Source organism: Emydura macquarii, unplaced genomic scaffold (assembly GCF_026122565.2).
Source record: "Emydura macquarii macquarii isolate MOO-44397 ecotype Brisbane River unplaced genomic scaffold, CSIRO-AGI_Emac_v2 contig_2205, whole genome shotgun sequence".
NCBI lineage: Eukaryota > Metazoa > Chordata > Testudines > Chelidae > Emydura > Emydura macquarii.
This window is the reverse complement of record NW_027132342.1, coordinates 21654432-21674313: the sequence shown is the minus strand read 5'-3', so window position 1 is coordinate 21674313 and position 19882 is coordinate 21654432. Positions and strand designations below refer to the sequence as shown.

The 19882-nt window shown below is 44.6% G+C and overlaps 1 protein-coding gene across 1 annotated transcript; it reads left to right on the top strand.

Annotated features, from left to right (window-relative positions):
- The first annotated feature begins 1663 nt into the window (after window positions 1–1663).
- On the top strand, window positions 1664–18979 carry WBP11 (WW domain binding protein 11). Its single transcript, XM_067559694.1, has 12 exons — window positions 1664–2067; window positions 5539–5653; window positions 6321–6352; window positions 7011–7104; window positions 7628–7824; window positions 8592–8725; window positions 9539–9738; window positions 12274–12468; window positions 13161–13262; window positions 13809–14117; window positions 16786–16968; window positions 17831–18979. Exons 2-12 carry the CDS (start codon window positions 5590–5592, stop codon window positions 18247–18249), a joined length of 1929 nt encoding a protein of 642 aa, XP_067415795.1. The 5' UTR covers window positions 1664–2067; window positions 5539–5589; the 3' UTR covers window positions 18250–18979.
- Window positions 18980–19882: the final 903 nt, after the last annotated feature.

Here is a 19882-nt window from a genome sequence, read left to right as displayed (position 1 = left end):
GGAAGAAAGCATTATTTTCCTTCCCCTCTGGCATGCCTTTATTTCAAAGAATGTTAGTGTAAAATTTATAGGTTTTAAGTTGATGTGCCTGACCTCTGTATGATAATCCTGTAAACAACAAACAGGGGCGGGTATAATTATATTCATTATGTAGTTGTTAATATTCATTTTATAGGTGTCAATGTAACCAAATGAGGATCTATAGGGAGTTGCAGGAAATATACACATTTACATACTGTTATGAATAAAAGAATTGTAAAGTAACCCCTCGTTGCTCACTCACAGCGTCAAGGTAGAACGAGCAGGCAAGAAAGGGTTCCGTCTCCCCAATCCACCCTGTTTGGTTATTTCTACAACCTGTTTGGTTATTTCTAACAGCAACCACTAGAATTTTATGTTTTTGGTAAAAATTTTCCCAGTTTTACTACTAGTAGTTCAGCTTCCCTATGGCAGCAAAGATGAGAGCCATAGTGCAGGTCAGGGTGCAAATGGCTACTGGCACATAGCAGCACTACCAACTCTTGTAACATTTGGTGTTCTTCTTAAAATCCCAGCTCCATGAAACATATAATTATGTGAGAATCTCAGCTTTAAAACAAAGAAGACTCTAGTGCTCGTGATTCTGGAAGATAGCCTCAAAGTGTGATTAGGTGTTGCATAAAGTTCAAAAACGTTAAAAGGCAAATTAAAACTAACCCAATATTTATTATTTTAAAACAATCTCATGATTTTTGTGGGTGGGAGGATCTGACTCATGATTCTTTACTGTATGAGGTTGGTAATATTGCATGTAGCTACATTTAGCCCAGACCGGGTGCAAGGAAGGAAAACCAGCACCCTTGCACATTGGAAGCGCTGGCCTGGAATGGACAAGCTATGCAAGGAACAGAGAAGGGAGATTAAAAGTGCAGGAAACCTGCAAGAGGCCTAGTTGGTGCCTACAATTTAGGTCCGCTCTGCACAAAAAGTTAGGTTTGGTCCAGCCAGGTCCCTCAGGGGGGTGTGAAAAATCCACCTCCCAGCCTAGACAGAGCCAGGGGGATGGAGGAATTCTTTTCTCGACCTGGTGACTGCATCTCGGGGTACACTGGCAGGCAAACCCCTTCCCACCCGTCAGCATAGGTCATGTCTACACAACAGCGCTGCACCTGCGGCTCCGTGGTGGGCGATCCACGTGTAGACAAGCCCCGCCGCGGCTGCCCTAAGGGGGAATCGATCGATCAAACCAAAAGCGCCTTTCCCCGCTCCGAAGGGACAAAGCGGCGGAGCAAGCAGCTAATCCGGGGGACAACGATGGCTAAGAAAACAGGAGCGGAGCAAAGGCTCCACGCCAGTGCTCGGGAGCACCCGACCGACCGACCGAGCAGCAGAGCCTGGGCGTCGTCGCCATCACCACCACCGCGCGTGCAGCGGTCAGTGAGGCAGAGGGCAGCAGCCGCCGGCGGATTCATGCCTGAGCAGCAGCAGAGGCGGAGCGGGGTGAGGGGCGGGGTTAAAGGAGGGTCACACACGCAGGCTGAACCAACGGCAACGCGGGTAGGGAGGGGCCGTGCGGCGTCCCGACGGCCTAGGACACGCCCCCTCCCCGCTGTTACCCCCCCCCGACTCCTGCTAGTCGGCTCTTCTACGCTTCGCCCTCTCCCGCCGCAGCACGATGATGATCACGTGACCCCTTTCGGGTGACAGACTGGGCCCATATAGACAGCGGAGCCCCGCGCGCCGCACCATAGAGCTGGAGGAGGTCTGGGTGAGGCGGAGCGGCACGAGGCAGGCGACGCTCTGGCTGCAGAATCCGATTTCCAGCCTCTCCAAGGCTCTTTCGCTCTCTCTCTCTCTCTCTCTCTCGCGCGCGCGCCCAACAACGCGCGGGAGGTTCCTCCAGGGGGCGGAAGTGGCGCGTGGTTACGGCGGTGGCGGCGGCGCGTCAGTGTCCCCCACCGTGGTCCGTCCAGCACCATTGAAGATGGCGGCGGGGCCGAGAAGGCGAGGAGGAGCCGGGGGGCTGCTGGCGTAGAAGGCGCAGCCGAGGAGCGCGGCAGAGGAGCGCGGCCCCCGCCCGTCAGAGGGGTGAGAGGAGCCGGGCGGGGCGGTAGACAGAGAGACAGACAGAGAGACAGACCGACTCCCGCCTCCTCCCCCGCGGTCCTGCGGCTCCCTGGGCTGCTCCTTTCCCCTCTTCTCGGCAGAGGAGCCGCCCAGGACCCGGGGGAGCGGGTCGGTGATATCGCCAGGCGGGAGAGGGGGGGGGGGAACTGCCGCTTCCCAGGCCTCCCCTCCCCCCGCCAGCCGGCGCACAGGCCCAGCTCAGGCGGGCGGCGCTGTGGGGGAGGAGCCGCCGAGGCGGGGAAGTTCTCGAGGGGGGCTATCGGTGTCAGGCCTGTTGTGATTCGCAGAACAAGGGTTTTGTACCCACTTCCCAGCCGCATCTGCGTCCTGGGCCCCCTGTGGTCTGTTGGCTCGGACCTCGTGTCCTGCAGGCCTGGAGTTTGCGGTGGGGGGGAAGGTATCCTGCCCAGAGAGGAGTTTAAAGTTAAGGCTGCAAACAGGGCAATGGCCCCAGGGTCTGGTGTCCTAAGAGTGCGAAGCGGGGGAGGGGGAGCTGGTATCGTCGGGGCTGGTCTACACTACAAGGTTTTGTGGACAAAATAGAGGAGGTGTATGCACTGAAATGCTTCTCCCACTGATGTAACTCCCCTGCTATGCCGATATAATAAGACCACCTCAACAAGGGTGTAGCGCTTATGTTGGTGTAGGTAGGATGATGCAACGTTGTGTTCCTTACATTGGCTCTTGGCTGTCATTCTTGTTAATGTCACGACTAAGAAAGCCAGGCAGCTAAAGCCCAGCTGCCCCGCACTCCCCTGGAGTGGCTGAACCCCAGGTGGCAGGAGCCAGGTGAGATGCCCCAGGTGGCTGGATGTCACTCCCTGGGGCAGTGGGAGCCTTTTGTGCATTGAGTTCCTGCCAGGGATGTGCCAGTGATGGTTCTCAGCTCTCCACACTGCCCCTCTTAGGTCTGTGGAAGTGCTCCCGGTGAGGACACCAACCACTGACCCAAGGAGGGTAGTGTGTACATCAGCCTCCGCAGTAATTAATATAGCTGTAAGTTGACCTAACATAGGTTGACATATCTTTGAAGTATAGACAAGCCCTTAGAAACCTGAGAATTGCAGAGGTTGGGGCCCTGGTGTGAGAGGTATAACTCTTAACTCCATGTCCCCTTATAGCGTTCCTGGTTAGAAAAATAATGATCTGAAGAATCAAACTTGTGCTGCATTAACTATCTATAAGATTTGGTTTATTTTATCTGTGGTCACAAAAGCTAGAATTCTTTAGTTGTCAGCATTGCTGTTGCAGTGTTTTATAGTCATACAGCACAGATTAAAAGTATTTTACAAATGTTCAGTAAAACAACATATTGAACGCAATCATTCCTAGCTCTTCAGTAAAGGACCCAATCTTCTCACATACTGAGGACTTCTAATGCCAACATTAGTGCACTGCTCAGCACCTTAAAAGGTTGAACTATTATTCCGTGTGGCAGACTATTAAAAGTTTCATTACACATAAGTTAGCACATTGTCATATCCAAAGTTCTTAGATCCAGATCATGAAATTAGAGCACTCGCATACAAAGAGGAAAGGTTAGTGTGCTGAGAAATCTTCACACTTCGTACTAGAGACACAATGTATGAAGAAAAATTCCAAATCGAAATGTTCAGCAATGCACATTTTTGAGATTTCCTACTTAAAGGAGGGCAGATGATAAGCTGGCATCCCTGTGATAGAGAGATGATTGGCTCTGGATGTATGGGAAGAGAGTACAGAGAGGTACGTATGGTAGGCTGCTGCAGGACCACAGAGGGCTGTTGATCAAGCTTGTGCAGTCTTACATTCAACTTTATGGCATTTTTCTGTTTGAATGTTTGTTTAATGGAACACAATAACGTTTGTACACTGCACTGGATCAATTCTAAAATTCAGGGAATTTTCTAAGCATCATTGGGCAGAAGAACCCTATTGATTTTGAGGAGGGTGAGAAGGGGAAAGTGGGGGACATGCAGAGCTCCTGCCATCTGTTGCCCACAGCTTCAAGTACCTCTGCAATTGTTTACAGATTAAAGAACTGGTTGATGACACTAACACCTTGCAACATAACAGTACCCGTGTCTCATCTCTGCCCATCTTCCCAACAGAGTTTAAGATGTTGACATCCTGAATGATTTTTCTCCTAGACAGAAAGAAGTAATAGTGGTGGGGGAAGGAGGGGCACAGAGCTATGGCATGTAGGCCAGTGAAGAAGTGTGAACGAAAAAGTATGAGGGAAGGGAGAATGTGGGGCACACAGAACCCCTGGTGAGAGGGGAAATGGGGGACCCTGCAGTGGAGGATGGTAGGGGACTCAGAGATCCTGTCATGAGGATGGGAGTGTTTAAGGGAGTCCCTGAAATAGAGGGGGATGAGATAATGGCATATGGAGAGTTGGGGGTAGGAGGAGAAGGAGGAATGCAAGGTGCCTCTGGTTTGTGCAATGAGCTATAGGTCTGCTCAGGCCTAATGCCTGAACCAGACCTAAATGTAGCTGACCAAGCCCTAGTGGGTTGAGTAATTTTCCAACCCAACCCTGACATTTGTCCTTGAACCTGATTCAGCACTGCTGTTCTCCTTGTGCCCTTGATGGTGGTGTTGCAGCAGCTGTATACCGTGCTCATGCTGTTCATTGCCTACTTTTATGCTCAACGGGGGATCAGGCGGAAGAGGACTTCCTGGATCTCAATGGCTGTGAAAGTGGATGAAGGCTGATGCAAGTTGGAGATTTCCAGTTGTGTCGGACCTTTCCCTGCCACTAGGTTCTAGACCTCCAGCTTGTCATGATCTTGTCGCTGTAGGCACACTGGCCTCCCCATGTTAAAAGAAATCAGGTGCAGGCTTCTACCAGAGGAAATAACATTCAATGCTGACGAAGAGATCATCCTCGAATTGAGGGATTGCCACTGATGGTGCTGTGCTCTGAGAACTGCGGAGTGAGAGGCACTTGGACTCCTCAGCATGCTCACTCTGCAGCTCACAAAGCGTAGCGAGGTGGTGGTGGTCACCAGGAGCAGAGCACGCAGCTGCTGCTGTGCACGCCTCACTGGCAGGAGCAGAGCCGAGCAAATATGAACCCAAGAGGGTCTATTTGTTTGTACACCCAACCCTCACCCAGATCCGATACTTGTAGTTGGGTCGGGCTTAGGTTGAGTTGTAGGGCTCTACTCACTACAGAAGCAACAAAGCATGCAAAACCTTAGTAAATACAAACATTACACTTTTGATTTCAGTATTGAAATGAATGAGATGCAGGAGTCACTTGCTGATGAAATGGTGTGATTGTGTCGCTTAGTGGCATTCTGTACATTTTTGAGAGCTGGGATTTAGGGAGGCGATAGACATTTGAGTTTCTGGCAACGGAAGCATTAATGTGGGAAGGGGAAGAGACGGAATAGGAGTATGACGACGACTGGCATACGGGATGTGATGTGGCTTTTTCTTTTTCAGCTGTCTTTTCATCCCTTTTATTGAAGCGATTAAAAAAAAAAAGTGGTTAAAATGGGGCGGAGATCAACATCCTCCACCAAGAGTGGGAAGTTCATGAACCCTACAGACCAGGCCCGTAAGTATCCAATACATTTCTTGATGTAAACATGGTTAATTCATCTGAGATAAAGATGAGAATGAAAGCTGGTTGAGGAGTCAGGTCAGATTCCACAAGTATTGTGTAGTTAGAGGAGGAAACAAGACTATACACACCTATTCCTTCATTAATGTAATTACTAAGATTCTGATGGTCTTATCTAAGCATCTAGAAACAAAAGCAAAAAGATCAACTCACACTATACAATAATTCAGCTAGTTATGATTAGCAATGTTTTAAGTTTGTCCAAAATTTAGATTAAAATAATTGTGTTTTATCTATTCTGTACACCAGAATATTTCAGTCTCCATGACATTAATCATTTAATGAGCACTAAATTCATACAATCTTGTTTCAAAAAGTCTCCTTATTCCAGAACTTGTTACTTCAATTAGGTGGGTGTGTATAGAAATATTTCTGCTTTTGGAGGCATGGGGTTGCCAGTATGGCTATCTTTCCCCTTTCTTTTCCTATAGTGAATATGAAATATGATTCTGTTTTTAACCGTATAGCCGAGACTGAAAGGGGTGTGGATAGAATTGGCTTTCAAATTACAAGCTGTTGAGAAACAGAACTCCAGTAGTCACAAGGGAAGTTATGATCGTGTTTCCTTTTTCAATTAGTCTGCCTTTTCTCTCCTCTGCAGGAAAGGAGGCCCGGAAGAGGGAGCTGAAGAAGGTGAGATGCTATTACTATCCCTAAGAACATCTGGCTATCACCATTCTAATATGCATCACATTGCCAACTGTTATGGGCTTGAGACAATGGGTAGAATCCAGATTTTCTGGTTGGCTCCTCAAGAGTAATTTTCTTTGTGGGAAAATATTGTCTGATCAAATAATTTAAAGGAATGTTGTCAATCACATTTGTATGAATTTTGTTAACGTACTATTTCTATTTGTAGTATCTAAAGTAAGATTTTTTTTCCAGTTTACTTTGTGCATTTGATAGCACTTTTTGTTTTTCCCTGTTGTTTGTGTGTGTCTTTTCCAAAGCAACTGGGGAAGGAGGAACATTTTTAAACACGGGGAGGAAAAAGACTGTAACATTACAGTGGTTGGCAATGCAGGGAAACTGTGTATGTGGAATACCCAAAAGTATTTTAACTCACATTTTGAATAGATCTTATTTGGTGGTGTGAAGTGATTAACATTTATAAAGCACTTTGAAATGAATGGATTAATTCATTTATCTTTCCTGAGGGAATTCTGTGAGCATGTTTAAAAGTCCTGCAAACCTAAATTGCAAGAGAAATCTGTGATACCATAGGTTATAACTGTTCCCCCATTTATCCTACAACAACACTTGCTGACTCTTTATTCTCTGACCTTCTCAGAACAAGAAGCAGCGGATGATGGTACGAGCAGCTGTACTTAAGATGAAAGATCCCAAACAGATCATTCGGGACATGGAAAAATTGGATGAGATGGGTGAGTGGGTATCATTTGGAGGGACTTGTGTGGTAGGGTGAGAGGGGAGATGCAGGGATCAGATAAAATGGAAGATGAGAAATGAGAGATGGGACAAGATGAGGTTAGGAACTACGTGGATTGTAGCTGCAGAAACTGTGCCAAATACTGGGCTTTTCCTGTTAGAGAAATTGGAGAAGGAAAGTGGGTAAATAATTCTTGGAAGGGGAAGAGTTGGTGATCTTTTTCAAGGTAACTGGATATTGGAGAATCTGGATGACTTAGACGTTCCTGTGGAAGACAGGGATAGGAGTGGTACATGTTGTCTATACATAGCTGTGTAAAAGGAGACAATCACTTTAAGATTATGGAGACCTGATGGAAAGCTGATTCAGATAGTCACTGTCATTGTCTGTAGAAGTTGCTGTATTGAACATGTGTGTGCAGTATATACAATGGAGTAGTCATGACTTCTGTTTCAAGTCTCCCCTGTAATTTCCTTCTTGAATTTGTTTGTTGCTTTGGTCTTGCTTTCCCGGATTAGAGTTTAATCCAGTACAGCAACCACAACTTAATGAGAAGGTGCTGAAGGACAAGCGTAAGAAGCTGCGTGAGACCTTTGAGCGTATCCTGCGGCTCTATGAGAAGGAGAATCCTGACATCTACAAGGAACTGCGCAAGCTGGAAGTGGAATATGAGCAGAAGAGATCGCAGCTCAGCCAATACTTCGATGCTGTCAAGGTAACATTGCTCTTCATGTTTTAGTGTCTGTAATGCTGTGATGGTAATCATACTTTGTTATTTAAGCTTGGCCACTGCAAAAGAAAAGAGCTTTATAAGAGACTGATATATTCCATATCTGGTCCTGAGTCCCTGCCACATTGAGTGTTTTTACCAAGCTGTATATCATGCACTCTGGCCTCCACCTCAGTCATTATACTTTGACAGGGACAACATGATGAACCATGAAGATGACCATCCTCAGTGTCTCTGTGATGTACTAGATTTTATTTTTTGGAGGATTACAGTGAAGGATGGCTTCGGAATGATTTTACAACAGAAGCCCTTAACTACCTTGCGTACCCTGGCTTGTGATATCTATCTTTTGTTACATGAAGCAGATTTTGTTTTAAAACTCTTAAATCTGTATGCGTGTGATGAATCTCTCAGCATTTATTTATAAGTGTTTCTGTATTTCTCCTTTAGTATCTGAGTCCCTAAGCTCTCTCCTAGTCAACTATAAACACTTCCTATAACTGGTGCTTCCCAGATACTCAGGCCTTAATTATCTAATGCTCGTGATCTGTTTATTCAAATGTCTATTCAGGGGTCTAATACAAAGAGTGACATACCAGTTGGACAGGCACCCTTAGTGAATGGTTATTTATATAAGAGGGAAGGAACGGACTTCCTACCCTCCATGTTCTATAAAGTGAGGAGTGTGCACATTATCCTCTTTCCTCTGCCTTCTAAGAAATTAACCTGCCTGCTGTTTGTATTTCTTCCAGAATGCACAACACGTTGAGGTGGAGAGTATACCCCTGCCAGACATGCCCCATGCCCCCTCCAACATCCTTATACAGGACATCCCACTACCTGGGGCTCAGCCACCTTCTATCCTCAAGAAGACATCAGCCTATGGGTAAGAGGGGGAAGTGTCCTGGAGGAGTAATAAATTCTGAACAGGTAGTTTTGGTAGGTGGATGGAAGGGGTTGTTGGTAGATGTGATGTTGGGGAGAGGGGAGTTGAAAGTCCTGGGGAAGTGATGAATCCTAAGTTCTATCTGTATTTCCTCTGTCAAAATCCCTTCCCCTCTCTTTGCTGTTAAAACCCTTCTTTGTGCCTTGGTCATCTCTCATACTGACTCTGTGTCTATGGTCTTCCTGCATCTCTTCTTTCACCTTAAGCTCCATTGTTAGAGTTCTCTTCTCCTACTATTCTCACTACAATACCCTTTTTCTCTTAAATACTTTCATAGGCTTTATTGTCTGCTGCTGTGTTCAATTCAAGCTTCTAATTCAACTTTTAATCTGGCCTCTCTCTTTCTCACATCTTTCTGCTATCCCTTTCCTCTTACTGATTACTCCAGCATCCTTTTGTTTCTATCAGCTTCATGATTTCTTCATTTTGTCTCCATATGTTTGGACCAGTTCCAACTTACTTCTGTCTTCCTTTAAGCCCATTTCTTCCATAATCTCCAATCTCCATCAGCAGTGTCTCCAAACCCTCCCATATTTAATTGTTGATCACTTTGTTTGAGTCAGTTCATAAACTCTTTGGGCAAGGACCATGTCTCACTCTGTTTTTGTAAATTTCTGTATATTTTTATAATGCCTAGGGCAAGGGGACAGCTGGATCATTGTCTAAACAGTTGCTGTGAAGGTGATCATGAGGAATTAGGACAGATTTTCATGTTTATCTCCTCTACACACTTTTTTTTTTGTTAATTTCCAGCCCTCCAGTCCGTCCCATTTCTGTACTTCCACCTCCTGGACTTGGTGTTCCACGTTTACCCCCAGGCAGGAAGCCCCCTGGACCTCCTCCAGGGCCTCCCCCACCTCAAGTCCTGCAGATGTATGGCCGTAAGGTGGGCTTCACTTTAGAGATGGCCCCTCGAAGGCGAGAGGAAGAGATTTCTTACAGTCCCGACTTAGGTAAAAAGCTGCTTCTCCTTTCCCCCAGTCTTCATGTTATCCCTGTACTGGAGATTTATCCTGAGTTGTCTGCTGTTCCACTGATAGTGCTACAGAATATGGGGTGTGCACTGATGTTGCCATTATGATTTAACTGGGAGGGAATGTGCACAGTTGTATTATCTGAAACTGGCTTTGGTAGATTCACAGAGAATTTTCTTATTGTATGAAAGATTGAAATAATTGCATAGCTTGGCTTAAAGGATAACTAAGATAAGATAAATCTGCAAGTGTTTGAAGAGTGTTGAATCCGATGAGTTGAAGAACCTGTCCAGATGGCTTAGCTAATGAGACTGAATAACGGGAAAATGAGACTGAATATCAATAAGCTTTTGCTGCTAATAGTTAAATCTCATAGACTAGATAAATCTCATTCCTAAGGGAAATGGTGGAAAAATCCATCATTTGATTGTACAAAGCCATCTGAAAAATTATCCTACTGGAAGATAGATAATTTTCCATCTCAGACTTCTGTGAGCAAAAATCTCATGTCACAGATGAATGCCCCTTTAGCTTTGGAGATGGCTTCCTTCATTTAAATGATTTTGCTCCTTGTGACCCGACCGTGCCTAGGGTAGCCACCTGAAAATGCCGAGGTCAGAGCAGTCTGTAAAAGGAGAGCAGATTCTCCCAGCACTGGTGGGTTACACTGAAGTCAGACTTCCCAACCAGCCACAAACAGTCCCTCTGATTCCCCACATTGGTTATCAAGAAGCCAAAATAAAAATATACACAGCCCTCTTCACTGCATTTCAGTCTCCGGCTCCCAGTCAGCCACTAGGTCCAGTAAAGAGACCAGTTATTTAAAACTCTATGCTCTTTACCAAAAAGATTTCTCCTGACCCCAAAGGGTCAGCCACATTACCAGATCAATATAAGTTTGGATCTTACCCGAAATACCACACTGCCAGCCAATCCTTTAGTAACTAAAACTAAAGGTTTATTATAAAAAAAAGAGACAAACTATAAGAGAAGTGTTAAAGGATTAAAGCAATCACATACATACAAATAACTGGGAAGTCCATATATATCAGGTTTCTAGTAGAATTGTGGTGTTTGCAGGCTTGTATAGTCCCTCTGGTATACATCCAGTACCTGGATGGGTCTCAGTCCTTTGTTTCACAGCTTCAGTTCAGTTGTAGATGAGTTGATCCAGAGGTAGGCTGAAGACTGAATGGATGTTGTGCAGCTGCCTTTTATGTCCTTTGGCCTTTGCCATGCTGCTTGTGGAAATTTACAGGAATAAGATGGAGTCCAGGGTCACATGAGTGACTGGTGACTCATCAGGTATATTCCCTGGCTTCTCCCCCTGGGCCCATTATACCTGTGAATTTCCTTAATGGGCCATTAAGCAGGCTAGTGCTGCAGTCATCCTGTCTGGGGAGTCGCCCAGAAACACAGAACAATATGAAATACAGATAAAATACAGATATCCATACCTTCCATTACACCTATAACACATGAACATAAACATCATCATCTTACTTAGCACATTATAGTATTTCTAATGGTACCTGCATGAATTATTATGATTCTGACGTATTGATGTTAAAAAATACAGTAAATGCCCCCCCAGTGCAGACAGCATGACACTCCTAAACCCTTTTGTGGAGATGCTGGTGTGCTGCGTAATTTAATGTCAGTTAATTTAATATCAATTACATTTCCTTATCAAATGTCAAAGCTTCAAGTTATAACTTTCAAATACTTGGTTTTACACTAATGTATTGTTGAATGGAAGTGATTTCTCTTCCAAGGGTTGATGGCTGCAAGATTGTGGAATCCCACATTTTAAAATCTTCCCAGCTGGCATCATTCAGAAAAGTTGAAAATGTTCTTCCATTCCTACTCAGTGTTTCCCATTAGTACCTGTAGGATTAGTAGCACCAGAAGTGAAACTAATTAAACCTTCCAATCTCATTGAATTCCTGCAGGACCCCTATAAATTGCATCAATGTGCATAGTGAAACTAAGTTTATCAGCTTATGAACATAATGAAGTGCTATGTAGACATAACATTAGGACCCAGGGGACAAAGGCACAAAATAGGGTGACCAGGGAATTTCAGAAAAGTAGAAATGGATAAATAAAAATGAACTGGTGAATTTTAGAGTGCAGATATTGTTTAGTAGCTAAAAAAACAAGCAATGGTGATAACTAATTGGATTAGTAACAAAACAACTTCAAATAAGATCTCCATCCTACAGGTTTTTTTACCCTTTTTTTTTTTTCCTCCTCTCCCCATTTCTAGACAGGGAAATGAAATTACTGTCTTCTGAAACAAGTATCTGATAGAGCAATAGAACTGATTATCTCTCCACTTGGAGGAGGGGTCTGAAAGGATAAATTCTAGACAATGTATGTCCATTCCTCTCTGGAATGGCGTTTGTCATAGATGGGGGTTCTCTAACTAGAAATAAACTTAAGATGTCATATATTCTTACACTTCCACACCGGTGTGCTTTGGTTCTTGATATTCTGCTCTCTCCTTCTCAGGTCAGCGAGGGCACGATGATGATGCCTCTAGTACCAGTGAAGATGAAGGGTATCCTGAGGACATGGATCAAGACAGGCATGATGATAGCAGTGATGACAGCGATAGTGACAGATCAGATGCAGACAGCGAAGGCGAAGAATTCCTGCATCGTGACAATGACAATGAAAGAGAGGGTGGTGAAGACAAGAAATCAGGTGTGTGTAATGGGAGGTCCACTTCATTACAGTCTGAAAAGTAACAAAATGGGACTTCGTTATAGCATGAAAAGTAACACTATTATTTCTGTTTTTCTGCAGACATGAGGCTGAAAAGAGAGCAAACTGAATTCTGTTCTGGCTCAGCTAACTAAATTATTACTTAAGTTCCTATTACAGAATTTTTATTACTGCTGATAAATGAGTCAAAGTACCCAGCTGGATTTTGAGATCCCAAGCTGAGGTTGCAACGTTAGTATTCAAATTTAGCTATCTTGTTAAAATATATACACACTTGACCCGAAGCATTGAGTCAGAAACATGGAACTCCACAATGCAATTTTAGTTCCATGTCAGAGTAGAACCACACTTGAATGACTTGCACAGTTCTTTTGAAAAGTCTCAAGGTGCATGAATTTCAGGCTAATCATGGACAAAGATTACTTCACTTACCACTGAAGAGTATCAACCATCCATTCAGCTGTTTGAGTTGAAGTCAGGAACACTGTATTCATTTGAAACTGATGGAAATTTTAGGTTTGCAGAATGTAATAAGGCAAATAATACCAATGTTAACATTCTTACTATTTTGAAAAAAGTAATGAGATATTTAATTTGCTATCCACATTAAATGATAACTTTCCTTGTGTGTGTTTGATCTCTCCCCTTCCCCTGTCTTTTTCTCTCTGCAGGTCTTAGTGTGCGATTTGCTGACATGCCTGGGAAGTCACGAAAAAAGAAAAAGAACATGAAGGAACTGACTCCACTTCAGGCCATGATGTTGCGAATGGCAGGTGAGAACATAGATTCCTTAGCTGGTGAACAAAACATTTAGCTTTGTAAAAATTATTTTTGCTTGCTTCATTCCTCATCCGTAATGAAGATAATTTAGACTAATGAAACATTAATATTTCTGTTTTTAAGAGGCGGAAAGGGGGGAAAACTTAAAACTGAGTTGCTTTTTAAGTAATTTATCTCTTGAAGCATCTTTACTATGTTCTCAATATTCTAAAGCCTTTCAGGGTTAAGATGCTCATAAAATATCCTTCTGCAGACATATAAACTGTAACCATGTGAGGTTATGCAAGAGAAATTTCAGCCCAAAGGGAATTGTTAACTCCTGAAAATATGGGGTTATTATGGCATGCTCTTATGCACTCCATGGTAGTGTTACCAGCAAGAGCTGAATTGTGTTCTTGTTACCTATTTTATACAGTAGCTAAATGTGACCAATTTCTTCCCTCATCTCCATCATCATTTTGTGGTGAGGAAATGATCCTCCATCTCATCCCTCATTTTCTACGGTGCTTATAAATGTATCTTCTCTTCTGTGTCTTCAGGTCAGGAAATCCCTGAGGAGGGGCGAGAAGTGGAGGAATATTCAGAAGAGGACGATGAGGAGGATGAAGATGATTCCGAATCTGAAGAGACGTCACAGCAGCAACGCAAGGAGGAGTCTCGTACGGAGACTGGGTCATCTACTACATCCTCTCAGCCGCAGCAACAGCAACAACCACCACCACAGCCTGTTCCTCCAACTCAGATACAGGCACCGCCCATGGCTGGGCCTCCCCCTCTGGGACCACCTCCCGCCCCTCCCCTGCGGCCTCCAGGACCACCTACTGGTCTTCCTCCTGGCCCTCCACCAGGTGAATACTTAGATTTTTGTTTAAATTAACTTGCTGTTGCTGAAAGGCATCAGGTTGCAGTTCCAACCCTGTAGACCAGGAGTCCACTAGTTATTCCCTGACCAGCTGCAGTGGCAGTGCAGGCTTCTCTTAAACTGTCCTGTGAATGTGTTTCAACCTTTACCAGGGGAGGGAAACATACTCAGGTGAAGGAAATTTGATATCATTCTTATTCAGTAGTGGACACCCCAGCGAGCCAGGTGGCCAATTACTGCCTTTTCTGATGACGGTTTTGCAGTTAAGCACCTATTTCACCAGGAACTGGAGGGAGAGAACAACTTATTTGACATAGATCAGTGGGGAATGATTTGGTCACCACCTACCTGAACTGCATTGCAGCAGTTGGCCTAGAAGTGAAAGTTTTTGTAACCTGTTTTCTGGGCCATCTAATTTCATGAAATAGAATATTGACTTTGGTAGAGTTAGGACATTTAAATGAGCCCCCAGTGCTGTGTTCCTGGGCGCACACATAATAAATAACAAACATGATTTTAACAAGTAAACATAAGGCATGTCCTTCAGTTCTGCTCTTCTCACCACTGTCTCTCCCTCTCCTCCCCCCCCTCACACACACACACACAAATTAAAAACCAAAAAAACCCACAACAGCCCTCTACCATTACTGTTTCCATGTAATCAACAAAGTCTGGCTCCACCATGCCAGTTGGGGAAGCAGATTCCAGAGTGAAAGACTTCCACTGAAGACCTTATCTTCAGTTATTTAATTTAGGCATTGTTGACTTAATAGCTGTTCTCTCAAATGTCCCTGGAGTATATAGTGGGGGAGAGAGTCTCCCAGATAGTTACTGGGCGGGACTGCAGATTCATCAAGAAAAGGAACTGTGGGTACTAGAATGCAATGTTTTGGGAATGTGTTGTGATATGGAGCAATTGGAATGTCTCTTTAAACACTATCTGTATAGGAGAAATGTCAGGATTTCCCCTTTTTTCCAATCTCCGATCTGTGATGGTGCTACAATAGAAGAAAGGATTTTTTTTTCCACACAACTGTGGAATTTGATACTGCAGTATATTAACTCATTAAGTTTCCAAAAAGTGATTTATTTTATAAGAACAATGATCTCTTCCATGACAGTCATTAAGATTAGTGAGGCTGCCAGGTTTAGTTCTTATGCTTCATGACAAATGCTGATGACCACTTTGGATCAGGAAGAAAATACCCTCCATCATAATATATTGCGCAGTCAGATGCATCATGCGGAAAGCATAAAATCCCCACAAGTAGTTGGCTTTCATAGTTGCCAAAGAGGCACCACCAGAGTGGATAATCCATTGGTATCATCTGGTAATGTAGTTATGACAGGATTATAGACTTTAATGTAATCTTGACATATTTTTCAAAAGGGAAACCTCTGATGACTCTAGTTCAGGGACCAGCTTGTCAAAATGATTCTTTCAAATATCTGTCCATCAGAAGGATCACATCAGCATGTTGTTTTCTTGGGAGCACAGCTCAGCATGGGAGCCTCTGCAATAAGATAACAGAACTGAGGACTCTGGTGAGAAGACAGAGAAGTGACTTGGCTTGAACAGCCAAGAGACCACATTATCTGTGGCTGTGCCCACTCGACGAGGATAGGGGTGTGATTCTGCTCATAGACTCATTGACTTTGAGGTCAGAAGGGACCATAGCGATCATCTAGTCTGACTTGCAGATTGCAAGCCACTCTGCTAAGGAGCTAACAGTATCAGCTGTTAAGTCACTGAAAACCAGAAGTCTTATCTTCTGACTCCACCATGTTTGTCTAGGACTACCACTATATGCATTTAAAATGAGTGAAGACAAATGTACTGTGCAAGGTACTTCTGCAAGAAGAGGAAGGTCTTGGAGCTGCACATCTGAACTTATTGTAGGGTCTCTTCGGTCCCTCAGCCTCTGGCCACCACCATAGACCTTCATGTATATGTGTTTGTGCTAGCTGTCCTTGAGCTAGTGGAAAATAACAGTGTAGCCACGGTAGCATAGGTAGTGGCAGTGGAGGCATGGCTGAGCTGTGCTGAGTACAAACCTGCCTGAAACTGGTCGGTATGTACTCACATGGCTCAGATGTGCCCCTGCTACTAGTGCTACTGTGGCCACACTGCTTCTTATGCTCTGCCTAGCTCAGTGAGAGCAAGCATGAATATCTGTACACAAGAAGTGTACACGTAGCCTTTGTTTAAGGGATAAGAAACCATAAGACTTTAGAACAGGGGTGGCCAACCAGTCAGAGACAAAGAGCCAAAAAATAGCTGTTGATAATGCTAAGAGCCACATTTTCCTTACCCTCCTCCAACAATTTGGGCAGATTCCCTCATTTTCTGCCACAGCTTGTCAATTTTACTTCTCAATTACCCTCTTCAGAATTAGTAATGGGTCAATTTCAGCGCAGCTTGTCAATTTCACTTTCCCCTCCACAGAGCCCCAAAGAGCTGCATGCAAAGAGCCGCTTGCAGCTTGAGAGCCCTGTGTTGGCCACTCCTGCTTTAGAAGATCAGTTACAGTAGAGGGTTGGTTGGTACTGGAAGACAAAGTTCCCCTTAATCTGAGGTGCTGTTTGATATTACATGATACAATGTTTTTCCACCCATGAGTTAAGTTGCCTTTGTTTTGTGTGTGCATTATCAGGGGCTCCTCCATTCCTGAGACCGCCAGGATTGCCAGGTCTTCGCGGGCCTTTACCACGCCTCTTACCGCCAGGACCTCCACCTGGTCGGCCCCCTGGCCCTCCACCGGGCCCACCTCCAGGTCTGCCGCCTGGCCCTCCCCCACGTGGACCCCCGCCTCGTCTGCCACCTCCAGCACCACCAGGTAAATTTTTCTGCTTCCTTATTATGTGTATTTCGTTTAAAACCTTTCTATTGGTGCTTGAGTTAGTACATGAGGTGTGGAGAAAAGGACTTTTCCAATACCCTGGCCTTCGATGATCCCACATCACTTATGTGCCTATATTCAAGCTACATTACTACAAGCACAGCTTTGGGTGGCATAACTTGTTGCCCTCCACTGCAAGTCTCTTGGAGCTGTTACTTTCCCTTTAACATCAATGAATAAGTCACTGCTGTTCTGTGCAGACTTGCATCTGCAGATCTGAATTCCTGTTATGGCAGGGTATAAGTTTTCACTGTATTGTATCCCAGGACTGTTCCAGATTGCCTCTTGCATTGACCTCCTTATTAGAATTCACCTATGTATTTGTATTTTCTTAGGGCTTAGGAGCCCCAGTCGTGGACCAGGACCCCATTGTGCTAGGCTAAAACAAAAGGACAGTCCTGTCAGCTGTTTCCTCCAGAAGCAGGGACTATATTTACGTCCCACTGATCACATGCTGCTGATAGTTCTGAAATTCTCGCACACACGATGGGAGGTTGTCCATTGTGGTCTAGCACTGGATATATATATATAGGAGGAATTCAAGGGAGGGGAATACACAGGGGCCTTAACCTCCATACAGGGCTAATGTACCTGTCTAGAATTTCCTAAATGTGTGTGCACATTCTTCCTGATAGAGAACAATCTGATGCTGAGGGACTTGAAAGCAATTTGTAAGGTTACCTAATGCTACTCTAACTTGGGGGCCTTACCGCCAACTGATGAGCTTGCTGTGGATTGTTTCCAAGTGCTCTTTCAGATAAGGCTTGCTCAATCTTTGTTTCCTCCTTCAACCCCCTAGGTATTCCTCCTCCTCGCCCGGGGATGTTGCGTCCACCTCTGGTGCCCCCACCAGGACTTTTCCCGCCGGCTCCCATTCCAAACCCAGGGGTTCTGAGTGCCCCACCCAGTCTGATCCAGCGCCCCAAGGCAGATGACACGAGTGGAGCTACCATTGAGAAGAAAGCCACAGCCACAATCAGTGCCAAGCCGCAGATCACCAACCCCAAAGCAGAGATCACCCGCTTTGTACCCACGGCCCTGCGAGTGCGACGTGAGAATAAGGGGGCTGGTACTGTCTTCCAGAGAAAACATGATGATGAGCCTGCTCTCCAATTAACCAAAGCAACCCCTAAGATTGGCTCCTCTGCCCCTGTCTCTGTGCAGACTAAGGATGATGTATATGAAGCCTTCATGAAGGAAATGGAGGGGCTCCTGTGATGTTGACCAGGTTGAGGGTACCCTCCTAGCTGCTGAGCTCAGATCAGACTACTGTATGGTGTGGGGGTGGGATGTCTTTCCTGTAATAGACCCAGTCACTGAAGGAGACCACCCCTGTGCTCCGTCTGCAGTGTATGTGGGGAGGAGGGTTGTGTGATGGAATATTCCACCTACCCACAGGCTACTTACCAACAGGCTCAGAATAGAGACCATTGCACACAGGTTCTGATGGGGCCTTCGTTTGAGATGCAGAATTGCCACTTCTGTCCTCTTTGTGGGAAGAGACTAAAATCCAGAAGTGACACTACGATGGAACCTTTCTTGGCTCTTTCTTCCATTTTGTGGCACGGTGGTACTGAAAGACGAGTGTGTCTGGCACTCCCACTGGAACCTTTTCACCTCCTGAATGCTTTGGGTAGGGTGCTAGGATAAACTCCTGAGGTACTGGAAATATGTTGGCAACATTTCATATCCACACCTGGTCATTAAGTTTTTAATGTTCCATTTTGATTGATTTATGTAAATATTTTGTAATACTGGGTTTTTTTAGTTGCAGTGAGATTGCTCGATCACTTCCTGTAAGGGGGTGATTAGGGAGGGTATTTTGAAGCATATTCTGTTCATGGGAGTTTTGCACCCTATTCCCTCCATGGTCAACTTGGTGACTTCCTACTGACAGGGAAAACTTCATTGTGTCTCATGAAAACAATAAATGTTTGATGTATTAAGACACCTGTCTCCTTGTAGTCTGGTATCTTTTAATGCCGGGAGGGGAAAGGCAGTGCATGCTCATAGAGTGAGACTGTTGCTCTGAGCCCCATGGAAGAAGAGCCTGGCTAGATTGTGAATTAAGTACAATCTTTTGAAAAACGCTGTATAAAGTCATGAGCAAATCTACTGAAACCGTATCCATCACAGCACCTGTACTTCACAGTATCATTCATAACCTCACTTTTAATTTATAATCCCCATCATGCTCACCAAGCTTCATTGGTGGAACATGTAATTTTGAGGCCTGAAATGTGGAACTTGCAACAGTTAACAAGCTCCTCTGTTTATGCAGCAAAAGCTTTAACTTACGTCAAGCCTAAAATACTTGATTACACTGGATGTCCCTCGGACTGATGAGAAAGCATATCAAGTTAGAAGTGAAAACAAATTATCAATGTTAAGAGCATGAATAGTACTTTCACTGAAGAGGAAATTCTAGGCCCAAATTCTGTAAAACTTGAGAATATTGCACTAAAATGTTATAGTTAAACACTAAGGTTTCCTCACCTTTTAACATAAATTGAGATTCTAAATTTAACCTTCCTCCACAAGCCAACTCTCCTTCCACCTATAGGCCATAAAATCCTGTTAGTTCCATTCACCATACTCCATCTCCTTTTCCAATGTGAGTTACAGACTACTATCAGCAGCACATGCTTACATACTAACCATATATACCATTATACTCCCACCACATGCAGGACACAGACCTCCTGCTCCTGTAGTCCACCTGCTGGTGTTCAAGAGATATCAATACCTTAATGTGTCTGTATCAAATGAGGACCAAACCCCACGGTATCTCATAGATTTTTAAGGCCAGAAGACCAATTGTGATCATCTGCAGCCTGTATAACACAGATGA